Genomic DNA, 26,660 nt, shown 5'->3' with positions numbered 1-26,660 from the left:
TTTCACATTTAAAATTTTTTTCTTTTAAGATTTATTTATTTTATATATATGAGTACTTTATCTGTATGTATACCTGCATGCCAGAAGAGGGTATCAGAACTCATTACAAATGGTAGTAAGCTACCATGTGGTTACTGGGAATTGAACTCAAAAAACCTCTGGAAGAACAGTTGGTATGGTGCTCTTAACTGCTAAGCCATCTTTCCAGTCCCCAAAATTCCTATTTTTAGCAGAAGCCTAACTTACATTGCTACTGATATATGCTAATAATAGCTATAATGCAGGCTATGAATATTTTGCTTATGAAACATGCTTAATGACAGCAAATGATTTAACATAATATACAATATAATAATGCTCATTATCTAGAGAGTTAATGGCTTTGTTAGTTTACTTTTACCTTATTTCCTATACAATATGAGGTTTCAATGTAACAGTCAATTACTGAATGTAATTATAAAGGATATTACTGAGTCCAAGGATGGCATTATAAAAATGCTGTAATTATATTCTAATTTATTGAAGGATTTAATGGAAACTCTATATAAGCAGGCATAAGTATCTTATTTTCAATTTTAATTTATTTTTGTGGTGCTGGGAACTGAACCTGAAGTAAAAGAAAGTACTAAAGAGACTGACCACCAGTTCTCTATCCATGCTGCTCTGTCTAACAATAGCATTTATTGAGCAGTCATGTGCTACTACTGCTATGCTGTACTCACTGTGCAGGGATCAGAGAAATATACTTCCAGGTGTCTTGGTCTATCTCTTTTGCCTTATTCCTTTGAAAACGGGTCTCTCACTGAGCCTGGATCCAGGCAAACCTAGTGACTCTCCTGCCATCACCCCCACCGGGTAAAGGTTACAGGCACACCCCCCCCCCCCCAGCTTTTAACACTACATGAGGGTTGGGATTAGAACTCATGCTTGCACAGCCAGTACTCCTACCCACTTGCTGGCAGCAATCTTTCTGTATCTGCCTCCCAAGGGTTGGGATTATAAATGTATATCACCATGTCCAGCCTTCAAATTCTATCTTAACTATCTAGACATTAAAAAACAAAACAAAAACAAAAATCACAGCTGGAGAGATGGTTAAGAGCACTTGCTGTTCTTCCAGAGGCCTCAGGTTCTATTCTCAGCACCCACATAAAGCTCACAATGTCTGTAACTACAGTTCCAGGGGATCTAACACTCTCTTCTGAACTCTGTAGACATCAGGTAGGCACATGATGCACAGACATGCATGAAGAAAGAAATATTGCATGCACATAAAATAAAAATCACCTAAAAATACATATATGTATGTATACATATCTACATGAGTTTACATACTCACCTGGGGACCACCATATATAAAGAGCACAGTGGGATATTTCTTTCCAGGTTGTAGGTCATGAGGCTTATATAACATTCCATACAGTGTAAATCCAGTAGTACTTTCAAAAGAAAAAATTTCTGGAGGGGTGTAGTCAGGAAGAGGACCTGTGGGTAGCAATAGAACCATAAAGTTCTCAGAGGAGCCATGCAACCTGAAATTCAAAAGTAAAGTATCAAGACTCAGCTCCCCACCCACCAACAGCTACTATCCCCCTCTCAGGTAAGACAAGCAATAAGCAGGCATCTTAAAACAAAAGGAATGAAGACCAAGCTGTCTTTTTCAGATACAGGTACACAGAGTTTTGTGTAGCCCTTGGAGCCTAGGGGGTGTTTATGTGCAGAATTAAATATCTAGTACCAAGTTCAGTCTTTACTTATTAGTGGTTAAACCACACATCTGACCAGCAATAGGCATGCATTTCAAGAAAACTCTGGGCAGGAAACAAGAACCTTATATTTATTTAACTTAGTCATCCCCAGTCTTCAGCTCACATCTTCTTCTCAGAGCCTGTGTACAGTGATGTCACATCAGAGGTCATTACCATATTGCCAACTGTATTCCTGAACTTTAAAGTACACATAAACTCTTTGTTCTACACCAGTTTAAATTTAAAAAAAAAAAAAAAATTTAATGGGGTATTGACTGCTCTTCTAGAAGACCTGGGTTCAATTCTCAGTACCTACAATGCAGCTTACAACTGTCTGTACCTCCAGTTCTAAGTGATCTGTCACTCCCACAGAGACATACATCCAGGCAAAATTCCAATGCACATGAAATAAAAAAATTATTAAAAAATTATTTATTTGGGACTGGAGAGATGGTTCAGCGGTTAAGAGAACTCAGTGGTTGCTCTTCCAGAGGTCCTGAGTTTAATTCCTAGCTCCCACATGGTGACTCACAACCATCTATAAAGGGGATTGAATGCCCTCTTCTGACACATAGATCATATATGTATATATAGGTCATATACATAAAATAAGTAAATAAATCTTTTGTAAAATTGTTTTTATTTTATTATTTTATATTATTTTTACTTTATTATTTTATTAATTTATATTTTATTATTTTATTATTTTATTTTATTATTTTTTTTATTGACAGGGGCTCTCAACCTAGCCCTGGCTGCTCTGAAACTTGATTTGTAGATCTGCCTGGTCTCAAACTCAGAGAGCCATTGTCTTCTCAGTGCTAAGATTAGTGTGTACCACCACACCCAGATTCTTATTTGTGTGTGTGCTTTGCATAAAATGTATATGAGTGTGAAGCTTTCTGTGTACTGTGCACACTTATGTGATAACCAGACAGAGCAATAACATGAGATAAAAAATTATTAAAAATTTATTTTTAATCAATTTCCACCCTATTGCCTCAAAACACTCAGTCAGAAACTTGCCATTTCTGCCAGGTTGACTATTAAGATCCTGGGATCCATCTATGTCCTTTCTCCAATGCAGAAGTTCAAGCACACAGTTCTATTTGGCTTTAATATAGGTGCTAAGGATTTGAACTTAGGCCCTTGTGATAGGACAGCAAGCACTCTTACCCATTAAGCCATTGCCTCAGCCCCACATTTTTTTTTCCGCTTTCTCATATTTTATTTCCTCAGTGTGAATAGGCCCAAATTTTATGGAGCCAGTGAACCACCAGCCTGCTTCCCTTTAATTTTCTGTCAACTCCCCTTGAGAGAACTGGGATGACTGCCCAGCCATTAACTGTCCAAGACCAGGCACCAATTGCAGATTGGTGCTCCAAATCTGCAGCGAGAGAATGCTGCTTAGCATAATTTACTGTTTGGGCTTTTTTTTTTTTTTTTTTTTTTTTTGGCATTTTGCCTTTGGATGTTCTGGTTTTTTTTTTTTTTTGTTATTGGAATGTTATATGTACTTGTTATAATTTTTAAAATTTGTTAAGACAGCCCCAAATTAAAAAAAATTGTTTACTTATTTTATGTTTTCATGCACACTGTATTCACCAGAAGAGAGCATCAGATCCCACTACAGATGGTTGTGAGTCACTCTGTGGTTGCTGGGAATTGAACTCAGGACCTCAGGAAGAGTTCAGCTCTTAACTGCTGAGCCATCACTCCAGAACTGGCAGGCCCACATTGATACTTAAATCTTTTAGTCAAAAGTAATAAGTGAAAATATCTAAAAATAGATTTAAAGACAGAGACACTTAAGTCTATTCTTCACATGTAATAAATTGTAGAGGCTGGCAAGAGTGGTGGTACACACCTTTTTTCCACCACCTGCGAGGGCACACACATTAATATAAATAAAAATAATAAAAATGAATCTAAAAAAGAAGGGACTGTGATAGGTATCTTTTCAGTTGTGTCTGTGAGGGATTATCTAGACTAAGTTAATTAGGGAAGACCCCCCCCCCAATGTGAATGGCATGTTTTAGGCTGGGGTCCCTGACAGAATAGAAAGGACAAGGGAGTGAAGAAGTTGCATCTCTCTGCTTTTGACTGTGCATACCATGTGACCATCAGTCACCTAAAGCTCTCCCCCTGCCCCATGACTCCCCGTCTTTAGACTGTACCTTGTACCATGAGTCAGAATGACCTTTTCCATAAACCTTTCTGTCAGCTATTGTGCCACAGCAACTTATAAAGTGAATAATGCAGAAAGCAAACATTTGAAAAATAGATCAGCTCATTCCTGAAATAATAGTACTTAGGAGGTCAAGGTACAAGATTGCTGAGTTTCAGGCTAGCCTGGGTTCCATAGTAAGGTCAAGCCTGTGCTATAGAATGAGAGACTGTCTTTCTACAGCGCTCTTTGCTTCCACACTAAACAAATGTGCTGGCTACTATTAAGAGGGCCACTGTAAGAACTTGAAACTTCCGCAAAGCAGCCAACTAACTGGTTCTTCCCTAAAGCCTCACCCTTTCTGCTCCAAAGGTCTCACTTGTTTAGGATATATCATCTTAATCCACTTTTCAACAAGACTTTCCAGACATGCTCCTGCTCACATGAGAGGCAATCCAGCTCATTCAGCAGTTGACAGAACAGGAAGTGAGGTCCACCAGAAGCTCAGTAGCTCAGGGACAGGCAAGGCTGAGCAACATGAAGACAGCCCAAGAGACACAGATATTGGACACCAGCACAGTGCACTGTGATACCAATCCTAGTTAAGCCCAGGTACCTGCTGAATCCAAAATGGTGGCCCAAAATTCCTTTGTTTTATGAACTGGGTCATCCTCAGGACTTGAGAGTTTGTAGAGGGACACACAGTGAGGATTCTTCTGGTTGCTGTACTTACTTATGAAGAAGTCACAATGCTAGAGAAAAGAAAGACAACAATGGCTTTCCATAGGAAAGTTAGGGAATGCTACCTGTGTTCACACACACCAATGCTGAGCTAGAGGACAATGGGAGTTTGACAAATGATACAAACACACAAAGCTTTTCCTAGGTCAGGCTTCTGTGGGCCAATGTCACCAACTTTCACATTATTCAAAAGGAATGTTATGTGAACACAGGCTTTTCTATGACAGGATCCCTCCAAACTGGAACACAGTACCCGGCTGAGACAGCAGGAGTGTGAATAGCCACGGTCAGTCAGCCTCACCACTTCACCAGGGTTTGAATAACTGGTCACGTACAGATGATGTTCCAAAGGAGAGTCTTTGGTGCCTTCAAAGTACACCAGCTTTCTGGTTTCATCAACCCAGATCTGCAAAAGTCATAACACAGATCAAGACTACCACAGTTCTGATGAAGTCAATTTGAACAAAATCAGAAGAGTTCTCAGGCTTGGGCTTCTTTTGTTTTTTTCTTTTCTACCAATGACAATGTGAACTGATTTTGTTTATGGCTAAAAACAGATTTTATTCAGAAGATAAGGATGAAGTTACACACTTTGGGGATAATGTCCTGATTGAGTGTATTGTGTACTTTCCTTAAAGTAAGACAATGATTTTCTTAAAGAAAATACCTTTGGGGAAATACTCTATGCAACACCTCATTTGCCCACTTAGAAAAGATTAATTTTATTTTTCTCCTATAGTCAGTGCAGTGATAACTTAGTATTTTTTTCTTTAGATCTTTCCTACAAATTTGCAAAAGCATTTATTCTCAACTGTCAAGTTGAGAAATAACTGAATCAACCAGCTTCAGCAACAGTGTAGTTTATAAACAAGTAAGGATAGGATCTGGGGTTGGGGATTTAGCTCAGTGGTAGAGTGCTTGCTAGGCTTTCAAGGCCCTGGGTTTGGTCCTCGGCTCTGGGGAAAAAAAAAAGACAAAATAACAAAAAAGATAGGATCCAGTGTACAACAAACTAAAAAAAAAAAAAATGGTTTTTTTCATTGTTACTTTAAGAATATTCTACTAGCCTTACTGAAAATTTATTAGAATTTAAAATGCTTTATAGAAATAAAGGAGATTCTAAAAGTATTTGAAATGACTGTCTCTCTCTCTCACACACATGCACACACATACACACAAACCCACATACCCTTCATTATTAACTTTTTAGAGTAGATGCATCCATCCCAAAATTAACACAGTTGCTGTAGAAACCAAACATTCAAGAATCCCCAGAAGCATGTGGCATCTTTCTAGAAGGTCAGGGCTAGTTTTACTGCAGGGACTCAGGCCCTCTACACTGTCCTCACCTCTTATGTAAATAAGTCTTTGTTCTCTGTGTCATGTCAGAACTTCTATCTAATAGGATTAGACTCTCTAGGAATGTTGAACTGATTGATAGGTCCTACCTCCACTATCTGAGAAGGACTGGGTTCAGTTAAGTCTGTTTCTAACATGGTCTCTCATGATTGACATGCTCCATTCTTGGTCTGGGACTACACTCTGAGTATCATTTCAACTGTAAGAGTCACACAAGCTGAAGCTTGAAAGCTTTACAGCTGTTGCCGTGAGAAGTCTCTGTGTGTGTGTGTGTGTGTGTGTGTTTGTGTGTGTGTGTTCACCCACCTACATGCAAGTGTGGCACAGCATGCATGTGGCAAATAGAGGACAAAATGAAGGAGTCCCACCTGTCCTTCTATCATGTAGGCTCCAGAAAAGCAACTCCATCTGTGAGGCTCAGCAGCAAGTGCCTTCATCTTACTGAGATATCTCCACAGCGCAGGAAAGTTACCTCAGCATAAGTTTTGTTATTAGAACCTAGAATTCTTCAATGAGATTCATGGCCTATCTACTCTACAGAGTGAAGTCCAAGGCCAACCTGGAAACTTAGCAAAAAAGACCCAATCCAAAAATAAGAACACAAGAATAGCTGGGATGTAGCTTAAATCTGGAGCACCTGTCCAGCATCTTCAGTCTAAGTCTAATCCCCAGTGTTGACCTAGAAACTCACAAACAAATGCCCTCTTTGAATTGTTATGGAAAGCCACATGCTCATCGATAACCTAAGCTAAAAAGGTTAAATCTGTGAGATAAAATAACAGGTAAATGAAAGAAAAATTCTACCTCAGGAATACTAAATATAATTTCCATTTAAAAAACATGAACAGTCTATCCTGTCTAAAAATAATTTTCAGGTTATTTGCTAACTTATAACTTTGTCAAACTCTAAACATACAAATTGTTTTCTTACTAAATACCAATAATGCATCTAAAAATGGTGATTTGGGGCTAGAATGATGGCTAGGTGCTTAAAAGCACTGGCTGCTCTTCCACAGGACTTTGGTTCTGGTCTCAGCAGCTTCACGGAGCTAACAACTGTTTATAACTTCAGTTCTGGGGAATCTGACATACTCTTCTGGCCTCCACAGGCACCATATGTGTGTGTGGTGCACAGACATATGGTGCAGGTGGAACACCCATACACAAAATAAAATAAAATAAAATAATTGAAAATGGCAGTCCTTAGTAACTAGAATGTATCTTATGACTTGTAGCCATAACATATGTGAGCTTTATGATTTAAAATAAATGTTTATAAAGACAGGGTCTTACTATGTAGCCCTGGGTATCCTAAAGCTTGCTATGCAGACCAGGCTGGTCTCAGCCTCACAGAGATTCACCTGCTTCTGCCTCCTAAATGCTGTAAGTAAAGGTGTGTACCACCACACCCTGATTAAACTAACATTCTTCCTTTGTAACAACTTGCATTCCCTTAGGCCCTAACTCAATGTTGTAAAACACCACTGGGGTCTGTCTCTCTCTCTCTCTCTCTCTCTCTCTCTCTCTCTCTCTCTCTCTCTCTCTCTCTCTCTTTCACACACACACACACACTGCATTATTCATTTTTCTTCAGTGTATATGGGGAGCAGAGGTTGACCAAACATATCAGTAGAATAAAAAGACATACATTAGATCCATGCCGGCCAAGTACTTCCCATTCACCACTAGTAATTGCTATTTCCTCTTTAACAGGACACTTGAAATCACCTGAAGATGAATACAATCAAAATTTAGTACTTTATTCCAGACCATAAGCAAATGAAGCAATGTAGAAGTTTTCTAAAATGTCTTTTCCAAAAAGCTGCAATAAAACAAGAACAAAATCATCAATGTTAGGTTTGAGGTAATGAAAATGTTTTGGAACTAGATAAAGACAGTTGTTGGTCATAGGCATGGTGGCACACACTTTTAGTCCTAGGACTTGGGAGGCAAGGCCAGGTGGATCTCTGCAAGTTTAAGGCCAGCCTGGTCTTCATACTGAGTTCCAGGGCAGCCAGGGCTATACAGTAAGACCTTGTGTCAAACAAACAACCTAACAACAAATCCAACTTATGAGTTTTCAAAAATATTAAAAAATAAATGACAAAAACAAACAAAAATAACCCAAAAACAAAAAACAAAACCAAAAAAAAAAAAAAAAAAAACCAACAACAACAAGCAAAAAACCCTCATGCAGAAAGTGTAAAAACAGAAAATAGATTCTTTGAGGCAGAATTTTACTATGTAACCTGGGTGCCCTGGAATTGGCTATGCAAACCGAGAGCTGTCCCATAACTCACAGAGATATACCCACTTCTACCTCCTCAGTGCTGGAATCAAAGGAGTGTTGCCACCACAACCAACCAAAATAGGTTCTTATGGTAAAGCCAGAAAAACAGTACCTGCCTTCTTGGATACTGATCCAACATGGAGGTTTACTAAGCTGACAAGACATTTGTTCTGGAAATGCAACAAACCACTTTAAAAGCAAAGAAGAAAAATTTTAATACAATTATTTTTATTTGCCAAAATTAGGTATTTTTATGCATACTGAAGTCAAAAGCCCCATGAGAGTCTGGATGGGGACTCCTCAGAGGTCTAAGGGAGAGATTGAAAAATAAAAACCACTTCTCTTTTCCAGCTGTAGAGAGCAACAGCTAAGGATGGTGAATTAAGAAATCAATCTTATTTTTCTGAGACACAGAAGTGTAGCTTGCTATTTTATGAAGGGGAAATAAAATGTTATTTAACACATTACTATGAAGCAACAGGAGTTTTACATCACAGCTATGACAGGAAGAAAGAAAGGAGAAAGAAAAAAAACAAAACCCAAGTGAACACACTTACAAAGTAAAAAAAAAAAACCTGATATGAAGAAATTAAAAACAATATATATATACACATACATACATACATACATACATACATACATATGATCAAGCATTGGCAAAGAGGTGATGATGGGAACAGGGACCTCATTCTGAAGCTGGCATTGGCTGAGTAGTAACATTTTAAGATACATTATTGCTTCAGAAGAACTGTTTTAGTTCTTTGCTCTTTCTTCCTGTGTGAGTGCACTTACTCCTGAGCAACAGAGGAACTAGTAAGGCTATCTTAAGTCCAGGGCTAAGCTAAGCTGAAGCTTGTGGAAAGAAACTCTCTTTTTGGAATATAAAAGACCTGATCCATCTTTAAACAAAAGTACATATATAGTATTTACTTGGTTAGATTCAAGCTTACTGCTTCCCAAATGCCAGTAATTAAAAAACCATTCAGAAAAACCTAAGAATCCAAATGACTTGAATAGGTATTTCTCTTAGCAGGATATACAAATGACCAATACGCACATGGAGAGTAATTAATAATCCTCACTATTAGGGAACCTGTGCCAAAATTACAAGATGCCTATTCAGGCTAGCTTGGTGACTATCTCAAACTAAAAACCCCAAAAGATCTAAGGATGTAATTCAGTGACACAGTCTAAAGCTCTATCTCTGGTACAGCGTGCATGTGTATGAAAAAAAAAAAGAACACAAATGGAAAACACCACTTTATATCTACTAGAGTGGCTATTTAAAAAACAAAACAAAAACAAACCTACAGCCATGTGTGGTATTGCCCACTTTTAATCTCAACATTCAGGAGGCAGAGGCTGGTGATCTCAGTGAGTTCAAGGCCAGCCTGGTCTACAGAGTGAGTTCTGGGACGGCCAGGGCTACACAGTGAGACCCTGTTTTGAGAAAACCAAGAAAAATTTAAAAAATAAGTAAATTTACAACAAAAAAAGAAATATAAAACATATACACACAAAAGCAAGAAGACAGAAACTAACAAGTGCTGTCAAGGATGTAAGGAAATAAAACTTGGCCTGTGTAGTGGCACATACCTGTAATGTCTACAGCACAAGAGAGAGAGGATGAGACAGGGTTGTGGAGAACTGGAAGCAAGCCTGAACTACAGAATATAATTCTGTCTTTAAAAACCAAACCAAACCAAACCCAGGGGCTAGAGACAGCTCAGCAGTTAAGAGCACTTGTTCTTGCAGAGGTTTGGTTCCCAGAACCTACATGGTGGCTCACAACCATCTGTAACTCCAGTTCCAGGTTATCTATTCCTTCCTCTGACTTCTACAAGCAATAGGCATGCATATTTTATACAGGCATACATGCAAGCAAAATGTTCATACATGTAGAAATTAAATAATTAAACTTATCCCCCAAACATACACAAACAAAACCACAAAGACATGAAAGCCCTTGCATATTGTTATTAGGAATATAAAAAAGTGTAACCCTTACCATCGGTTTGCTAATGATGTAAATTAAATAGAATATATGAGTCATGTATTGACATTCTTGTAGCTATTCTCTTAGAAAGCCAAGAGAGGAACATACATGGTCATAGCAGTATCATATGAAACAAGTAACCATCAAAAACCTCTGGATAAACAAACATGTATGTATATATGACATATACTATATATATATATATATATATATATATATATATATATATATATATATAGGTATATGTGTATTTTACAAGATTTTTTTAAAAAGATTTGTTTATTTATTTTATATAAGTACAGTCACTGTCTTCAGACACATCACAAGAGGGCACCAGATCTTATTACAGATGGTTGTGAGCCACCGTGTGGTTGCTGGGAATTGAACTCAGGACCTCTGGAAAAGCAGTCAGTGCTCTTAACCACTGAGCCATCTCTCCAGCCCACAAGATTTTTAAAAATGTATAGTTTTAAAAAGATTTATTTATTGTTATTGTATGTGTATGTATGATCGACTGCAAATATGTATGTGTACCATATATATATATATATATATATATATATATATATATATATATATATATATATATATATATATATATATGCCTGGTCACTGTCCATGGAAGACAGAAGGCACCATTGGATCCCCTGGAACTGGAATTATGGGTGGTTGTGAGCTGCCATGTGGGAGCTGGGAACAGAATCTGGGCTCTCTGCAAGAATAGCCAAATGCTCTGGGCTGGAGAGATGGCTCAGCTGTTAAAGGCTAGGCTCACAACCAAAATATAAGAATAGTAAGTGCTCTTAACTTCTGAGCCCTGTCTCTAGTATCTCTATATTAATTTTATTTTGTAAAACTTTTAAAAGCCTAGTGTAGTGGCATAAGCTTTCAATTCCATGCTTTCACCTGGGTGACAGAGACAGGCATATCTGTGAGTTTGAGGCCAGACTGGTTTGCATAACGTGTTCTAGGTCAGCCAGACCTATGTAGTGAGACTGTGTCTGTTTTTAAAGTTATTTAAATATAAAAATAACACAGAGCTCCTTTTTTCTTTCAATTTTAATATATGTGCTGCCAAACAAGCACATGTGGGCTCATTTTAAACAAATTAAAAATTGTAACCAAGGCAAAAGTGTCATGAAAATAGGTATTCTAACCACTCAGAGATTACCCACTATTAATAACTTATTATGTATTCATTGAGAATTTGCTCTGTTTTCTGCATGCACAGACTTGTATTTCAGTTAATATATGTAAGTTTACTGAAACAAGTCCTGATGCTTAGAATATAAAAAGACATTATGGCTGGTGAGAGGTCTCAGTGGGTAAAGACATGAAGTCTGATGCCCTGAGTTTGATCTTTGAAACTCACACAGTAGGACAGAACTGACTCCTACAAGCTGTCTTCTGATCTGCACACCCTTGCTCTATAATGCATATATGCAAAACAAATAAAATATAAAGACATTAAATACATAAATAAGGAAGGCTTCTTACTTGGGGCAGGTAGTCCACCACTGGACCGTTTATATTTGCTCTCCTTTAAAATGGATGTGATTTTATACAGATGACGAAAACCTGTTTTGCATTCAGAGGCAAAAATAAACTCAATTTCATCTTCATGAGTTTGAGGAAAAACATGAAAGATATCGTGGATCTGCAAAATGAACAGCTTACTTTACTATATGCATTTGTAAACACACTGCACAGATAACTGACCATCAGTGGTTATTGTGAGGATATGCTGCACTTAACCACACTAGGTTTTTGTCTGGCCTTTTATACTTATTTTACTTTAGACAAAGATTTCACACTGAGAAGTAAATGTCTCCAAAAAGAAGAAAGAAAAAAGAACAACATGAGCAAGGCTGCTCCTTTCCATCTCTGTAATCTCTGAGGCACATGAAGCTTATGCAGCAGAATGAGTCTTACTGCCTCAGAAAAAAGAACAGCATGCTTTACTTTTGTTTTCTAAAGAGAAATATTCTAATAGGTGAAGGAAAACATGTTCATCTGTTTTGAATGAATCACAGGAAGTCTACTCTCAACTAGAGAAACAAAGAAATTTTTTAAATTTTATATCTAATTTTTATGTTAAAAATGTAAAACCCAATTTAAAACTACTATATTTGGCATAGTTTGTTAACTTAAAAGGTAGTTTCTAGACATAGCTCTTGAAGGTCTTCTCAGAAGCACAGAAGCCAGAGCTGAGACTGTGACTCACTTCCCGGTATGTGCAGGGCCACATCTGCAGTTACTCCTGAGCTGCCACTTCAATAGTGTCTTTCTACTACAAACTACTCCATTCTAGAGCCATCATCCCAACTCCAATGTTCATGGTTCTTTTGAGCTTAAGAATACATTTTGCTAGCTTGTTATAGAAGTCCATTTGCTTGAATATCCTGAGAAAATATACAACCAAGTTCAAGAAACAGAAATGCATACATTTATCCAGATGTCTGTTGTTTCTTCATAGATGATCAGTGGTGTCACAGAGTCAGGAACAGACTCTATGAGTCTTTGTCTGTCCATGGCATCATCTTCTACCGGGATGAATAACTCAGGGGAGATAAGAACTATCTGCAGGTGAGTCTGGGAACGGTCTAGTAAGATGGACCAGGCACTATTCAAAGGAACAAGGAGAAAATCAAGAATGTATTGAGAGCAAGCTCTCAGAAATGAATAACCTCTGTTCTCTCCCTTGGTACCTATCAATTTTATTTATTATTATTATTTTTTAAAGACAGATCTTTAAAAAACAGTATTCCTATAATCACAATGGCATATATTTATGCTTACAAATCTGCACATTCACTAAGTTCAGGGAAAAGGCCTGAGCGGAAATAATGTAGTGCCAAGTTACATGGGAAGGTAAAACCTACAGTACTGACATTCAAAATTCTTGATCCTAAATTAGTTGTAATGAAGTGACAATTTAACATACGCACTATTTTCCCTCTGGAGTCCATCCAGCTCTGGCAATATATTCAACTCCTTCAAACAGAATCTCGAAAGGTTGAACCAGTTCTTTATCTATGACATCTATAATCTAGAAGAAAAGGGAATATAGTTATAGAAGACAGAAAATTGCATACTCACTAGTCTAGTCTACTTAAGTCATCATCTTTTCAGTCACAGAACTTAAAAGGTTTAAGTGAAGAGTAAAGTAAAGCCAGCAGGCAGTCGGGGGATTCCTGAGATAGTTTCTACACCCAGCAAAACTCTAGGACAGACACTGACATGATCTCAAAGTCTTCCTTAGGGTTTCTCCTAACAAAGCCCTTGACAATAGATGATAGGCTCAAGTTTTGCTCACTTTAGGTCTAGAATATAGAAGTGATTGTCCTTAAGTCCCTATATCTTAGCCTAAATATATTTGTGTAATACATTAATGAAATGAACTCTATAGGCAAACTTTTTTCCTTTAAAAGTTTAGCAAACACAATTAAAAAAATAATTTAAAAAGATGGTCAAAGGATCTAAATATCTAACTCTTCAAAGAAGCCACTTAAGTGGCCAATAAACACTGGAAACATTAGCCATAGGGAAATGTAGCCCCATGAGCTATGGCTTCTAAATGGATAGCTGTGACAAACAACACTGTTAGTGACAACTATTAGGATGATGTGGAGAGACTAAAACCCTCATTTACTATTGGTGGAAATATAATTTTCAAAACAGCTGTAGCTCCACAAAAGAATAGAGATTTATCATATGACCCAACCATCATACCAAGTATACCCCAGAAAAACAAAAAAAAAAAAAAAAAACTTTCAAAAGTACTTCCACACCCTTGTACATACATACTCATAGCAGTCTCTCTCTCCAACCCTTCCTTTTCACTTTCTCTCAAGAGACATAGTCCCACTACATAGCCCAAGCTGGCCTCGAACTTACGAGACTCCTGCCTCAGCCTCCTGCAGTATAAGTACATGCTGCTGTCTGACTTCATGACAGCTTTCCCTTTAAGAGCAAAAAAAAAAAAAAAAAAAAAAAAAAAGAACAACCCAAATACTCATCAAGCAGGCATACAATACACAGGCAAGCAAGCAAAATACATAAAAATTTAAAAAATAAACAAATGAAATGGAAACTGATCAAGAAAAACACTTGACATTGACTGTTGGTTTCCATGCATTTGCATTTACCACTTCCCTGCCCCCAGTACACAAAAAGAAAAAGAAATAGAAATGAAGTACATGGGCTAGAGACATAGCTCAGTAGAATAGTCACATGATTGAAGCCCTGAGTTAGATCTCTCTCTCACACACACCAATGTGTGATGCAAATAGATGAACTTTGAAAATACTAAACAAAAAAAAAAACAAGACAATATACTGTATAATTTTGTTCATATGAATGCTCAAAACAGGCAAATCTATAGTGGTTGCCTAGAACTGGGGAATTATAGCTAAGGAGTGAGGTGCTTCTCTTTGAAGTAATGATAATGCTCTAAGACAGATCATGGCTGCCTGATTTTGCAAAAAGCCACTGAATTTTAAACTTTAATGAATGAACTGTATTGTACATAAACAATATCCTGGTAAAACTATGTTTTAAAAAGAATCTAAAGCTAGCATAGTGGTGCACATCTTTAATACCAGCAGTCCACTCAGGATACAGAGGCAGGCTAATCTTTGTGGGAGGCTAGCCTATTCTACATAGAGAATTCCAGGACAGCCAAGTCTCTATAGAAAGATCCTGTCTCAAAACAAACAAGCAACCCCAAAACAAACAACAACAAAACCCAGCCAAATAATTAAAAATATTTTAAGCTTTATTTTTAGGTATGTGTACACGTGTGTCTACAGTGGGCATGTGCATATGAGTGAGTGTAGGCATTAGTGGAAATCAAAACAGGACATTAGGTCCTTTGGAGATGGAGTAATAGATAGCAGCAACCCTTCTGACATGGGTGCTGAGAATGGAACTTGGGTCTTCTACAAGAACAGTCTATGCTCTTACCCCTGAGCCACCTCTCCTGCTCCGATAGTCTGCATTTTAACTAATCTTGTGAGCATGTCCAAATGGAAAACAGCAGGACAAGAAAAAAGGGTTGCTCAATCCAACACAGATCTGATTTATACCCAACACAGAAGGTAAGCCATTTTTTCAATGACTGAATAATTAACAGAGGCAAAGAACAAAACTGTTTGTTTACACCTCAAATTTGTTTTTGTGTTTTTGTTTTTGGAGACAGCGTTTCTCATTGACCTGGAGTTCTATATGCAGGCTAAGCTGGCTGTCCAGAGAGCCCCAGGGATCTGTCTGTCTCCACAGCCTCAGTGCTGGGATTACAAGCACATACTACAATGGGTTCTGGCATTAACACAAGTCCCTTTATGTCCCTCTTCCCAGGCCTACTAGGGAGTATTTCTCCTAGGGGAGAAAACTAGGTCAACTATAAATCATGAGTCACAAATGTCTCAGCAAGTTTGACAAGCAGACAAACAGAAAAGTGCAACACAGTCAGCCAAAGCATAGAGCACCAGTGCCTTACACTTACCCCTCCTTCAGCATCAACAACTATCTCGGACATCTTGAAAGTGACCTTTGGGTTTGCTGTGCCTTTAGAAAGAAACATAGATGATAATGTCCACAGTCATTCCAACTGGCTTCTTCATGTCCCTGCCCTTCAGACTTTAGTAAGTTCGTAATACTGTATACAGCTGGGACTCTAGTGTGCAAACATCTTAGAACCTACCTCAAATTCACATGGGTAGCAAATAAAAAAAAAAAAAGGATGAAAAACTATAAAGAGTCAGTATGAATACTAAGGGAAATTGCCTACCATTTTTCTGTAAACAGCAAAATGGACAAAAGCCCAACTACTTACAAAGAAAAAAAATCAACTAAGTCTTTGTCAAGGAGGGATATCTCTAGCTGATTTCCCTAAGCCTGGGTTACCATTTTTATGAACAAACCCACCTTTGAAAGCAATTAAAGATTCCAAAGCTATACTTGATGAACAAACAACCTTACAAAAGCTGTTGATGACCAAGCTGACTACACACTTCAATGACTGCACATTTTTGGGATTGGTTTTGAGACAAGGGCTCATCTTGTAGCCCAGACTGGCCTGGAACTCTTGACAACTTCCATGCTGACACTGGCTTCCCAAGCATTTGGCTATAAGCATGAACCAGCAAACCCAGAGGAGGAAATGAATAAAGAAAAGCACTGGGGGCTAGAGAAATGGCTCAGTGGTTAAGAGCACTGTCTGCTCTTCTAGAGGTCCTGAGTTCAATTCTCAGCAACCACATGGTGGCTCACAACCATCTATAATCTGTATAAATAAAGTAACTAAATATATTTTAAAAAATAAAAATTAAAATTAAAAGCACTGGAATACCATACCTGTTTTGGGATAACGGAAGGAATCTGCCCTCCTTGTTTCCAACATGGGGGATGTAACATGAATAATCTCCACCTCAGATTCATCATTTTCTTCATAGAGAATTCTAAGAATTTTACCACCACTAGGAGCTTAAAAGGAATTTAGGTATTAGAAACTTAGAATACTTATTATAGAATACTCTGCTCATGATTCCTTCTAATGAGTACTTCACTAAGGTAAATAATTTATGCATTAGACTGCCATTATGAATCAGTGGTGATAGGAATTAAATTTGGGTCCTTGAATATGCTAGGCTGATATTATACCATGGTCTGCACTTCCAGGCTGTTCTGCCTTCAAAACAAAATTTCTAACTATATTTATTTATTCACAGTGAAGAATGTGTATCTGTGTGTACATAAGCCTTATCACTGGGTTACAGCTAAAAGTTTGAATACTTTTTTAATGAAACATGAAAAAAATTATTTAAAAGTCAGTATCTGAGATTTGGGCATTTTATTTTAAAATGTAAATGTTTTGCCGCAATTATACAGAACAAGACTGTTGACATAAATCATTCAACACAACTGAATTCTTTTGCATCTTCTAGTGACTTCCTAGTCCCTTTTACTAGGATTTAAAGTTTATCCTCTTGGGAGGAAAAAAAGATGTAAATGTGTAGTGTGTTTAAATATATATACACCTATATACATATACACAGGAAAAACATCTTGAAGGATTTTGACATGATATACCTTATATTTTGAATTATTTAATAAAACATAGTCTATAAGATGGTAAAAGTTTAGTTATATAAAATGGTTTGTGTCAAAATATTGTTCTGTATAATTATGGGCAAATATCTAAATTTTAAAATAAAAGTACAAATCTAAAACATGAACTAAAATATGTTTTTTTATTGTCCTCTGAAGAAGTATTCAAACTGCTAGCTATAAACCAACAGTGATGTCATAAGATTTATTACTGGTTCCTAGCAGAACACAGCTGCTCTTCCAGAGCACCCAGCTGGGTCTCCAGCACCCTGGTAATAGCTTACAACCACCTGTGACTCCAGTTCCTAGGATCTGATCCCTTCTTCTGGCCTTTGCAGGTCCCAAGCACATATATACATACATGCAGGAAAACACTCACACTCACACACACACACAAAGTTAAGAGTTAATAAATCTTAAAAAATAAAAAATGAAGCAGAGAAGAAAAGCATTAAAGCATATAATACCTAAGAAATATTGCTTCATAAATTGTGTTTCTCATTTTGTCTGTAAAAGATATGTGTACATTGCATTAGGACACACATGATCATAAGTGAATTCTCACTGGGTTGTATTAGGTTGTGTGGGCCACCGTTTTAAGCCTCTCAGTCAGTCATTCACACACATTTATCTGTTCATGCAGGAGCTACTCAGTCATATAACAGGATGTCATTTTGTAGATCTTGCTATAATTCTGCTTGACCTTACACAGACCAGTTTTGTTTTGTTTTGGTGAAAAGCCAGCAAGGAGCACCTGAGGTACTGAGGTACTGAGGCAGAATTATCTCTACTAGAATTCATGTGGAGGATATAGCTTATTTCTAAATAGCTACTACTATTCCAGCTTTAAGCTTTGTATACTTGGCCAATCTCCAGTCAAACCTGTTAATACTTAAAGTGACCTGTAACATACTACTTTGAAATTGCTTACTTCTTTCAGCTTGTGGACACCACCAATAGCCAGAATATCTGTCAAATTCTTCTTGAAGAACAAAGGTGGCAACTCCAGCTGATCTGGGATCCTCTTCCATGTTGGCTAGTTCTAGACAAACATAAAAGGCAAAATTTTCCCTGAACTCTTTTTTTTTTTTTTGCAATGGGACAAAGAAAAATGCTTCCTTCATTTTTAAATAGGTAGCTGATTGTAGTGGTAAACTGTGGAGTTAAACAATGAATTCAAATTTAGGCTTCACCATTTACCTAACATATGACCTGTCTCACTCCACTGTGGCATGTCACTGGCAGAGCTCAACATGTGCTTGACTCTAGTACTCTTAGCACGGATAAATACCTAAACAAATCACAAAAGCATTATTACGTAAAGTTTTGTATTCTGGCAAAATGTGTTATGTGCTTTTTATTGAAAATCATGAATGTTTTTATATTTGTCAGTTCTTAGTTCCTGCTTGTAAAGTAATAGTGCATGAACACTGAATTTTTTTATTTAAAGACAGTGGAATGGTTTGAATGAGAATGGTCTCTGCTATAGTCCCCCCATGTTAGAATGCTTGGTCCCTAGTTAGTGAAACTGTTTGGAATGAGGAAGCATGGTCTTATTGAAGGAGGTGTGTCACTGGGGGTGACCTTTGAGATTTCAAAAGTGCACATTAGGCCCAGTCTCTCTCTGCCTCATGCTTGTGGGTCAGATGTGAGCTCTCAGTTATTATTGCTTCATGTCTGTCTCCTTGCCCCCACTCTCTCTGCTATGGTGATCACTGACTAATCCTCTGAAACTGTAAGCAAACTCCAAATTAAATGCTTCCTTTTATAAATTGACTTGGTCATGGTATTTAATCACAGCTATAGAACAGTAATTAAGACAAACAGGGTCTTGCTATGTAATAGGCTCATCTCAGAGACTGGCCTGTCTCTGCCTCCTAAGTACTGGGATTATTAACAGTGGAGACCATCATGTTGGGTGATGCTGTAGATCTTTTTCATCCATTCTTCTGCATACATGTGGGCTGCTTTAGGTGAATAAAGATGATATGAGCCTGATAAACAGATCAGAAAGCTCTGAATACCCAAGAAACGATTCACAGACATTATGAAGCTCAAAAAGAAGGAAGGCCAAAATGGGGATACCTCAGTCTTTCTTAGAAGAGGAACAAAAACACTCATGGGAGGAAATACAAGGTCAAATAGAGGAACAAGAATTGAAGAAAAGATCATTCAGAAGCTGCCTCACCTGGGGATCCACCCCATATGCAGCCACCAAACCCAAGCACTATAGCTGATGCCAAGAAGTACTTACTGGCAGGAACCAGATAGGGATTGCCTCCTCAGGGGCTCTGCCAGAGTCATACAGATACAGCTGGGCATGCTAGCAGCTAACCATCGAACTAAACATGGGGACCCCAATGAAGGTGGTAAAGAAATGACTGAAGGAGTTGAAAGAGGTTGCAACTTCATGGAAAGAACAACATTATCAACCAACCAAACCCTCCAAAACTCCCATAGACTAAAACACCAACCTTTGAGCACACACTGAGAGACCTATTGATCCAGTTACATATGTAGCTGAAGATAGCAGTGTCTGGCATCAATGTGAGAAGAGGCCTTTGGTCCAGGGAAGGCATGTTTTCCCAATGTAGGGGAATGCCAAGGCAATGGGGTGGAGAGGGTGATTAGGAGAGAGTAGACCTTTGTAAAGGCAAATGGAGGGGGAGGGGGGATGGGAGTAGGGTGGGGGAAGAGGATAACATCTCAAATGTAAATACAGAGTATCTAATAAAAAAATGAGGAAAAATAAAAGATGATGTGAGCATTCATTCTTGCACAATAATTTCCATGGGCGTGTACTCTCATTTATTTTGAGCAAATATCTGGGAGCAGAGTGGCTGGTCAGTGAATGTCTAACTCTCTGAGGACATATTTTTATTATTTTATACATTTACTAACAGTGTATGACAGTTCCAACAGCTGGTATTCTCAGTCCTCTTACTTTGGTTAGCTTTGGTGTGCAGTGATACGTCATTAAGGTTTTCTTTTTCCTTTTTTAAAGAAAGGCTCTTACTGTGCTGCCCAGGCTAGTCTTAAATTCCAAGTAATCCTCTTGCTTCAGCCTCCTGGGTGGTTGGACTACAGGCACATACCACTATACCCAGCAAACAGGTAAGATTTGAGTTTGTTTAGGTTTTTGTTGTTGTTATTGTTGTTTGTTTGTTTATTTGTTTTTCTCCTGGTAGCCCTGGTTGTTCTCAAACTCATGTTTTAGACCAGGCTGGCCTTGAACTCAAAGATCTCCCTGCCTCTGCCTCCCAAAATGCTGGGATTAAAGTCATGTGTCAGTATACCCAGCTTTAATTTATCATTTTTGATTATCAGTATTCTACATTGTGTGAAATGAATGTACAATAAGAACCAATACTCTCTTATCCAAAAGTTGAGTCAAGTATTTGGAACTCATAGCCTCTTCATACAGTACACATCTATGATTTCTTACGTAACATAACCAGCAGCACAATCAGATAGACTGTAATCTAATATCCAGCAGCAAGCTGAAGAAAAGTCACACTGAACAGGAGGAACTTTATAAATACTCTCAAGCTAGTCCAGGTCAGGGTTTACTACCAAACAAGTTTTAGCACAAGCTAACGACAACAGCATGTTCAGAGCATTCTGAAATGTGGAATTAGGAAAAGAGCCAAGAGCAGTGCTGGGTTTCTTGGGTCCTGCACTACTATAAACTCTGCCTCCAACTTCATTGCTCATTTTGCTCTCCTTTGGATGTGAGGACAGGAATGCTGGCTTGTATCTCTGCCATTATTACAAGTTACTCACTCCCTGGGTAACTGGTATCACCTTGTCTTCTCAGTACATGGTAACTGGGGGGCAGGAACCAGTACTTATAAATTTCTCCATCATATTGAACAGGAAGCACGCTCACACTCACCCTGACTGATCACACTCACTTTCTAAGGCCAGCTTTCATCACAACCTACTGATTAACACAAAGGCTGAGCATGCCCCCTTCCTCCACCCCTTTCTCTATAGACATTCCCAGCCTTCCTAGGCTTCAGTGCCAGTCTAAACATTGCACAAAAGCTAACTCATAAGGCCCCCTGATAATCCACTCAGTTGGCTCATATTTTTACAAATGTAGAAACCAGGGGGTAAGTTAACTAATGTGATGAGGTCAGAATTAATGAACAGTTAGATCCTTAATACTTAAACTCAGATAGCCTGGTTCTGTATTATTTTATATTCTCTGCCTGTGCTCTGACCCACCACACTAATACTAAAAATAGTGACTATACCACATACCTATATGTATAGTAAAAGAGAGAATAAAAACTGTAACATTCTCTAGAATTCAATGATTTTCTACTTTAAATTCTGCTAATCTTCACAAAATTCTCTGTAGAAAACCATCTTAAAAAGAAAGAAATTCAGGCATAGTGGTGCACACTATCAGTGCACTTGGGATGCAGAGGCAGGCAGATAGATCTACTCTGTTCTACATAGTGAGTTCTAGGACAACCAGGGCTACAAAGAGAAGGAGAGAGCCTGTCTGAAAGAGATTGAGAGAGAGAGAGAGAGAGAGAGAGAGAGAGAGAGAGACTTTAACATGCCTTAACTTCTTACAGTTTTGTAAGAGCTATGTAGACACCATCACAAATACAGTAAGTGGTGTATACTGGGTATATACTGTTCGGTGTTTGCTAAGAGCATAAAAAATGGTTTCAATTTTCAAAAGATTTGTTAACTAGCTCACCTAACATTTCTGCTGCTATTGAACATTCTTCTCACGTCCAGGTACTAAAGAAAACTCAAGAAACACCAAAATGTGTACTTTTCCAACACTTTTCCCTATTCCACTCTTTCTCTCTATGCTGTCCTCCAACATTGCATCACATGACTCCAGTGATGGCAGCTGTCAAGCCTTGGTGTTGTGGTCAGTAGTTTCCAAAACTATTTATCCAGTACAACCATAACCACCTGGCTCAACTGCTAAAGACTCCTCCATTGACCCCGCCAGGACTAGACAAGAGTGTTTCAGAGCCTCAAAAAGGCAACTGCACCTTTTAGATTAAGACCTTTCTCACACAGTTCTCCTTTCTGGACTACTTTGCTAACATACAGATATCGCTTAAAATCAGCTCAGTTCATCTTCTCTGAGAAGTTTTTCCCAATCACCACTTTTCTTGGTACTCTATAGTACTCCACATTTGACTTACTCTATTTTGCTGTTAGTAGTTTGTTTAGCTGCTTGATGACCAGCATCGCCACAGTTAAATCTGTATGGTTAAGAGTCACTAAAGGTTGGTTCCTTTAAAATCCTAATCAAGTTTTCTGGCCTAGAGAGAGCACCTGGTGACTACCAGATGCCTGAGCACCCAAAACTGACTTACAAGTGCTCTTCCACTGGAGCCCAGAGACAGAACCAAGTCACTGCCATCGGAACTCACTGCCTGCCCTCAAAGAGCTGAATACCCAGGAGCAATCTCCCTCCTGAGCCCATGGGCCCTCATACTCACAGGACAGACAAGCTCCAGTCAAAGACAACAAAATCACCTATAATCACAGATAACAAAATGGCAAAAGGAAAACACAAGAACCTAAGCAATGGAAACCAAGACAACCTAGCAACATTAGAACCCAGTTCTCTCACTACAGCAACTCACCAGAAAAACAAGATTTAGACTTAAAATCATACTTCATGATGATGATAGAGGTCTTTGAGAAGTGCATAAATAACTTCCTTAAACAATTACAGAGGAACAAACTTAAACAAGTAGAAGCCCTTAAAGAGGAAACAGAAAAATCACTCAAAGAACTACAGGAAAACATAACCAAACAGGTGAAGGAATTGAAAACAAAAATAGAAACAAATAAGGAAATCACAAAAAGACACAACTCTAGAGATAGAAAACCTAAGAAAGAAATCTGGAGTCATAGACACAAGCATCACCAACAGATGACAAGAGATGGAAGAGAGGATCTCAGGGGTAGAAGACAACATAGAAAACATTGAAACAACAGTGAGAGAAAATGCAACAATCAAAAAGACCTAACCCAAAACATCCAGGATATCCCAGACACAATGAGAAGACCAAACCTATCGATAATAGGTATAGAAGAAGGTGAAGACTTCCAAATAAAGGCACAGTAAATATCTTCAACAAAATCATAGAAGAAAACTTTCCTACCCTTAAAAACGAGATGACCATGAACATACAAGAAGCCTACAGAACTCCAAATAGATTGGACCAGAAAATAAACTCCTCCCAACACATAATAGTCAAAACACTGAATGTTCAAAACAAAGAAAGAATCCTAAAAGCAGTAAGGAAAACAGGACAAGTAACATATAAAGGCAGACCAATCAGAATTACACCAGAGACTCAACAGAGACTATGAAAGCTAGAAGATCCTGGACAGACATCATACAGACCCTAAGAGAACACGAATGCCAGCCATGTTACTATATCCAGAAAAACTCTCAATTACCATAGATGGAGTAACCAAGATATTCCAGGACAAAACCAAATTTACATAATATCTGTCCACAAATTCAGCCCTACAAAGGATATTAGGTGGAAAAATCCAACACAAGGAGGGAAACTACACCCTAGGAAAAGCAAGAAAACAATCATGCAAGAAAACCAAAAGAAGAAAAGCACACAAACTTAAGTCTACCTCTAACAACAAAAATAGCAGAAAGCAACAATCAGTATTCCTTAACATCTCTCAATATCAATGGACTCAATGGAGCTGAAAGGGGTTGCAACCTCATGGAAAGAACAACATTATCAACCAACCAAACCTTCCAAAACTCCCATGGACTAAAACACCAACCACTGAGCACACATTGAGAGACCTATGGCTCCAGTTGCATATATAGCTGAAAATAGCAATGTCTGGCATCAGTGTGAGAAGAGGCCTTTGGTCCAGGGAGGGCACATTTTCCCAATGTAGGGGAATGCCAAGACAATGGGGTGGAGAGGGTGATTAGGTGAGAGTGCACCTTTGTGAAGACAAATGAAAGGGGAGGGGAGAATGGAGTAGGGTGGGAAAAGAGGATAACATTCCAAATGTAAATACAGAGAGTATCTAATTTTTAAAAAAGATCCTAATCAAGTATCACAAGCTACAAATGCCCAAGTCTCTTTACATAAAACACTACAGTGTTTCCCCAGATCCCAGCTGCATTCTCAAGTAGACTTTAATGAGATTACTTACTTACACTATAGACAATGTACATGGTTGTTACACTATCTTGCTTAGGGAATGACCAATGATAATATCACAAATGTCTGCATGTGTCCTTTACAGACACAGCTATCACAGACCTAACTGCATATAATACATCAACACAATGTGTAATGAATGACCCAACAATATCAGAAAGCGTGAAGATGGAGAAAATGGTGGGAAGCTACAGGAAGACCTTCCTTCCCACACATCACTTCTTCCATATAGATGCAGTCCAACAATCAATTTGCAGCAAAGTCAAGTTCTGCCATTTGGAACTTTTGGTTTTGTTGTTTTTGAGACAGGGTCTCACTATGTATCCCTGGCTGTCTTGGAACTCACTATGTAGACTAAGCTGACCTCAAACTCAGAGATCTGCTTGCCTTTCCCTGCCAGGTGTTAGGATTATCAATATGCCCAGCTGTTGTTTTTTGAGACATTATTTATGATGGTTTGAATATGCTTGGCGCAGGGAGTGTCACTTTCAGAAGGTGTGGCCTTGTTAGAAGAAGTGTGTCATTGTGGGCATGGGCTTTAAGATTCTCACCGTAGCTTCCTGGAAGCCAGTCTTCTGTTTGCCTTTGGAACAAGATGTAGAACTCTCAGCTCCTCCTGAACCATGCCTGCCTGGATGCTGCCATGTTCCCACCTTGATGATAATGGACTGGACCTCTGAATCTGTAAGCCAGCCCTAATTAAATGTTGTCCTTATAAAATACACTGTAGCTACTTTCCGACACACCAGAAAAGGGCATCAGATCTCATTATAGATGGTTGTGAGCCACCATGTGATTGGTGAGATTTGAACTCAGGACCTCTGGAAGAGCAGTCAGTGCTCTTAACCACTGAGTCATCTCTCCAGCCTGAATCTAATTCCTTAAATTAATATTTTATTTAAAGGCTGAGTGGTAGTAGCCCATGTCTTTAATCCCAGCACCAGGAGACAGAGGCAGGTGGATCCCTGAAGCCAGCCTGGTCTACAGAGAGAATTCCAGGACAGCCAGGGCTACAGAGATACCATGTCTCAAAACAACCAAAAAAAAAATTTTTTTTTTTTCACTTAATGTTAAGGGTTTAAGGGAACTGGTGGCAGTCCTTCTAGGCCTAAAGAACAAGCATGACAGAGGTGCACTGTGGTGCTTGAAAATGGCTAAGAAGAGAGTGAGTGGCATTATCTAAGACCATACATTCTCTGTCCTTCTCACACCTTTAAAATTTTAAACACCTGAACTTAAAAATGAAGATCACCTAGTGCATGTTTTGTATATGCTTAGCCCAAGGAGTGGCACTGTTGGGATAGGTGTGCCACTGTGGGCTTGGGCTTAAGACCTTCACCCTAGTTACCTGGAAGTCAGTCTTCCACTAGTAGCCTTCAGACGAAGAGGTAGAACTCTCAGCTCCTCCTGCACCATGTTTGCCTAGAAGCTGCTCTGTTCTCACCTTGATGATAATGGACTAAACCTCTGAACCTGTAAATCAGCCCATTAAATGTTGTCCTTATAAGAGTTGTCTTGGTCATGGTGTCTGTCCAGCAGTAAAACCCTAACTAAGATACCCAGCTTACTTTAATTTTAAAATGGAAGTAAAAGTAAATTCAGCTTTTCAAATTGTTTCAGAAAAAACAAGCTGCAGAGTTATGCCCTACCATTGTGCACATAGGTGATCCTCCGTTCTTCCCTGGTTACGAGGTTCGATATCCAAATATCATTGCTGTGAATGAAAGCTATCCAGTCTGGATCAGCAGGGCATAATTTTGGATCCATTCGTATATTGGGACAACTAGTTTCCACTAAGTTGGGTCGTAAAGGCTGTTGCTAGAAAAGTAAATAACATTATCAGGTTAATAAATAAGAACTTGTAAGATAAATGGCATTGCTAATTAAAATGTCCATTGTGACAGCTGCATCCCAGAAAAAAAAACTTTCAATTGGTTTAATATATTAAGGACTCTTTCAAATGATAAATGTAAAAGCTAAAGGTAAAAGATAAACCATAATGTATTACACACCAAAACAATGTAATAGCATCTCAGAAATTTTGCTGCTCAGTCTT

The 26,660-nt window shown here is 38.3% G+C and overlaps 1 protein-coding gene across 3 annotated transcripts in view; it reads right to left on the bottom strand.

Annotated features, from left to right (window-relative positions):
• The window catches only part of DPP8 (dipeptidyl peptidase 8), a 53,299-nt gene that overhangs the window by 13,843 nt on the left and 12,796 nt on the right, over positions 1-26,660 (bottom strand). For all 3 annotated transcript variants that reach the window (XM_080930729.1, XM_080930731.1, XM_080930730.1), the window contains exons 6-16: positions 26,254-26,422; positions 18,343-18,453; positions 16,659-16,787; positions 15,808-15,869; positions 13,250-13,350; positions 12,747-12,924; positions 11,799-11,958; positions 7,664-7,743; positions 4,910-5,062; positions 4,532-4,667; positions 1,340-1,485 (exon numbers count right to left, since the gene is read on the bottom strand). In XM_080930729.1, the coding sequence (XP_080786855.1) occupies positions 1,340-1,485; positions 4,532-4,667; positions 4,910-5,062; positions 7,664-7,743; positions 11,799-11,958; positions 12,747-12,924; positions 13,250-13,350; positions 15,808-15,869; positions 16,659-16,787; positions 18,343-18,453; positions 26,254-26,422 (1,425 nt within the window). The remainder of the gene's footprint in view (positions 1-1,339; positions 1,486-4,531; positions 4,668-4,909; positions 5,063-7,663; positions 7,744-11,798; positions 11,959-12,746; positions 12,925-13,249; positions 13,351-15,807; positions 15,870-16,658; positions 16,788-18,342; positions 18,454-26,253; positions 26,423-26,660) is intronic.

Source organism: Micromys minutus (genome assembly GCF_963924665.1).
Source record: "Micromys minutus genome assembly, chromosome: 16".
Classification (NCBI taxonomy): domain Eukaryota; kingdom Metazoa; phylum Chordata; class Mammalia; order Rodentia; family Muridae; genus Micromys; species Micromys minutus.
The sequence above is the reverse complement of the archived record's forward strand: the minus strand, read 5'-3'. Positions and strand labels throughout refer to the sequence as shown.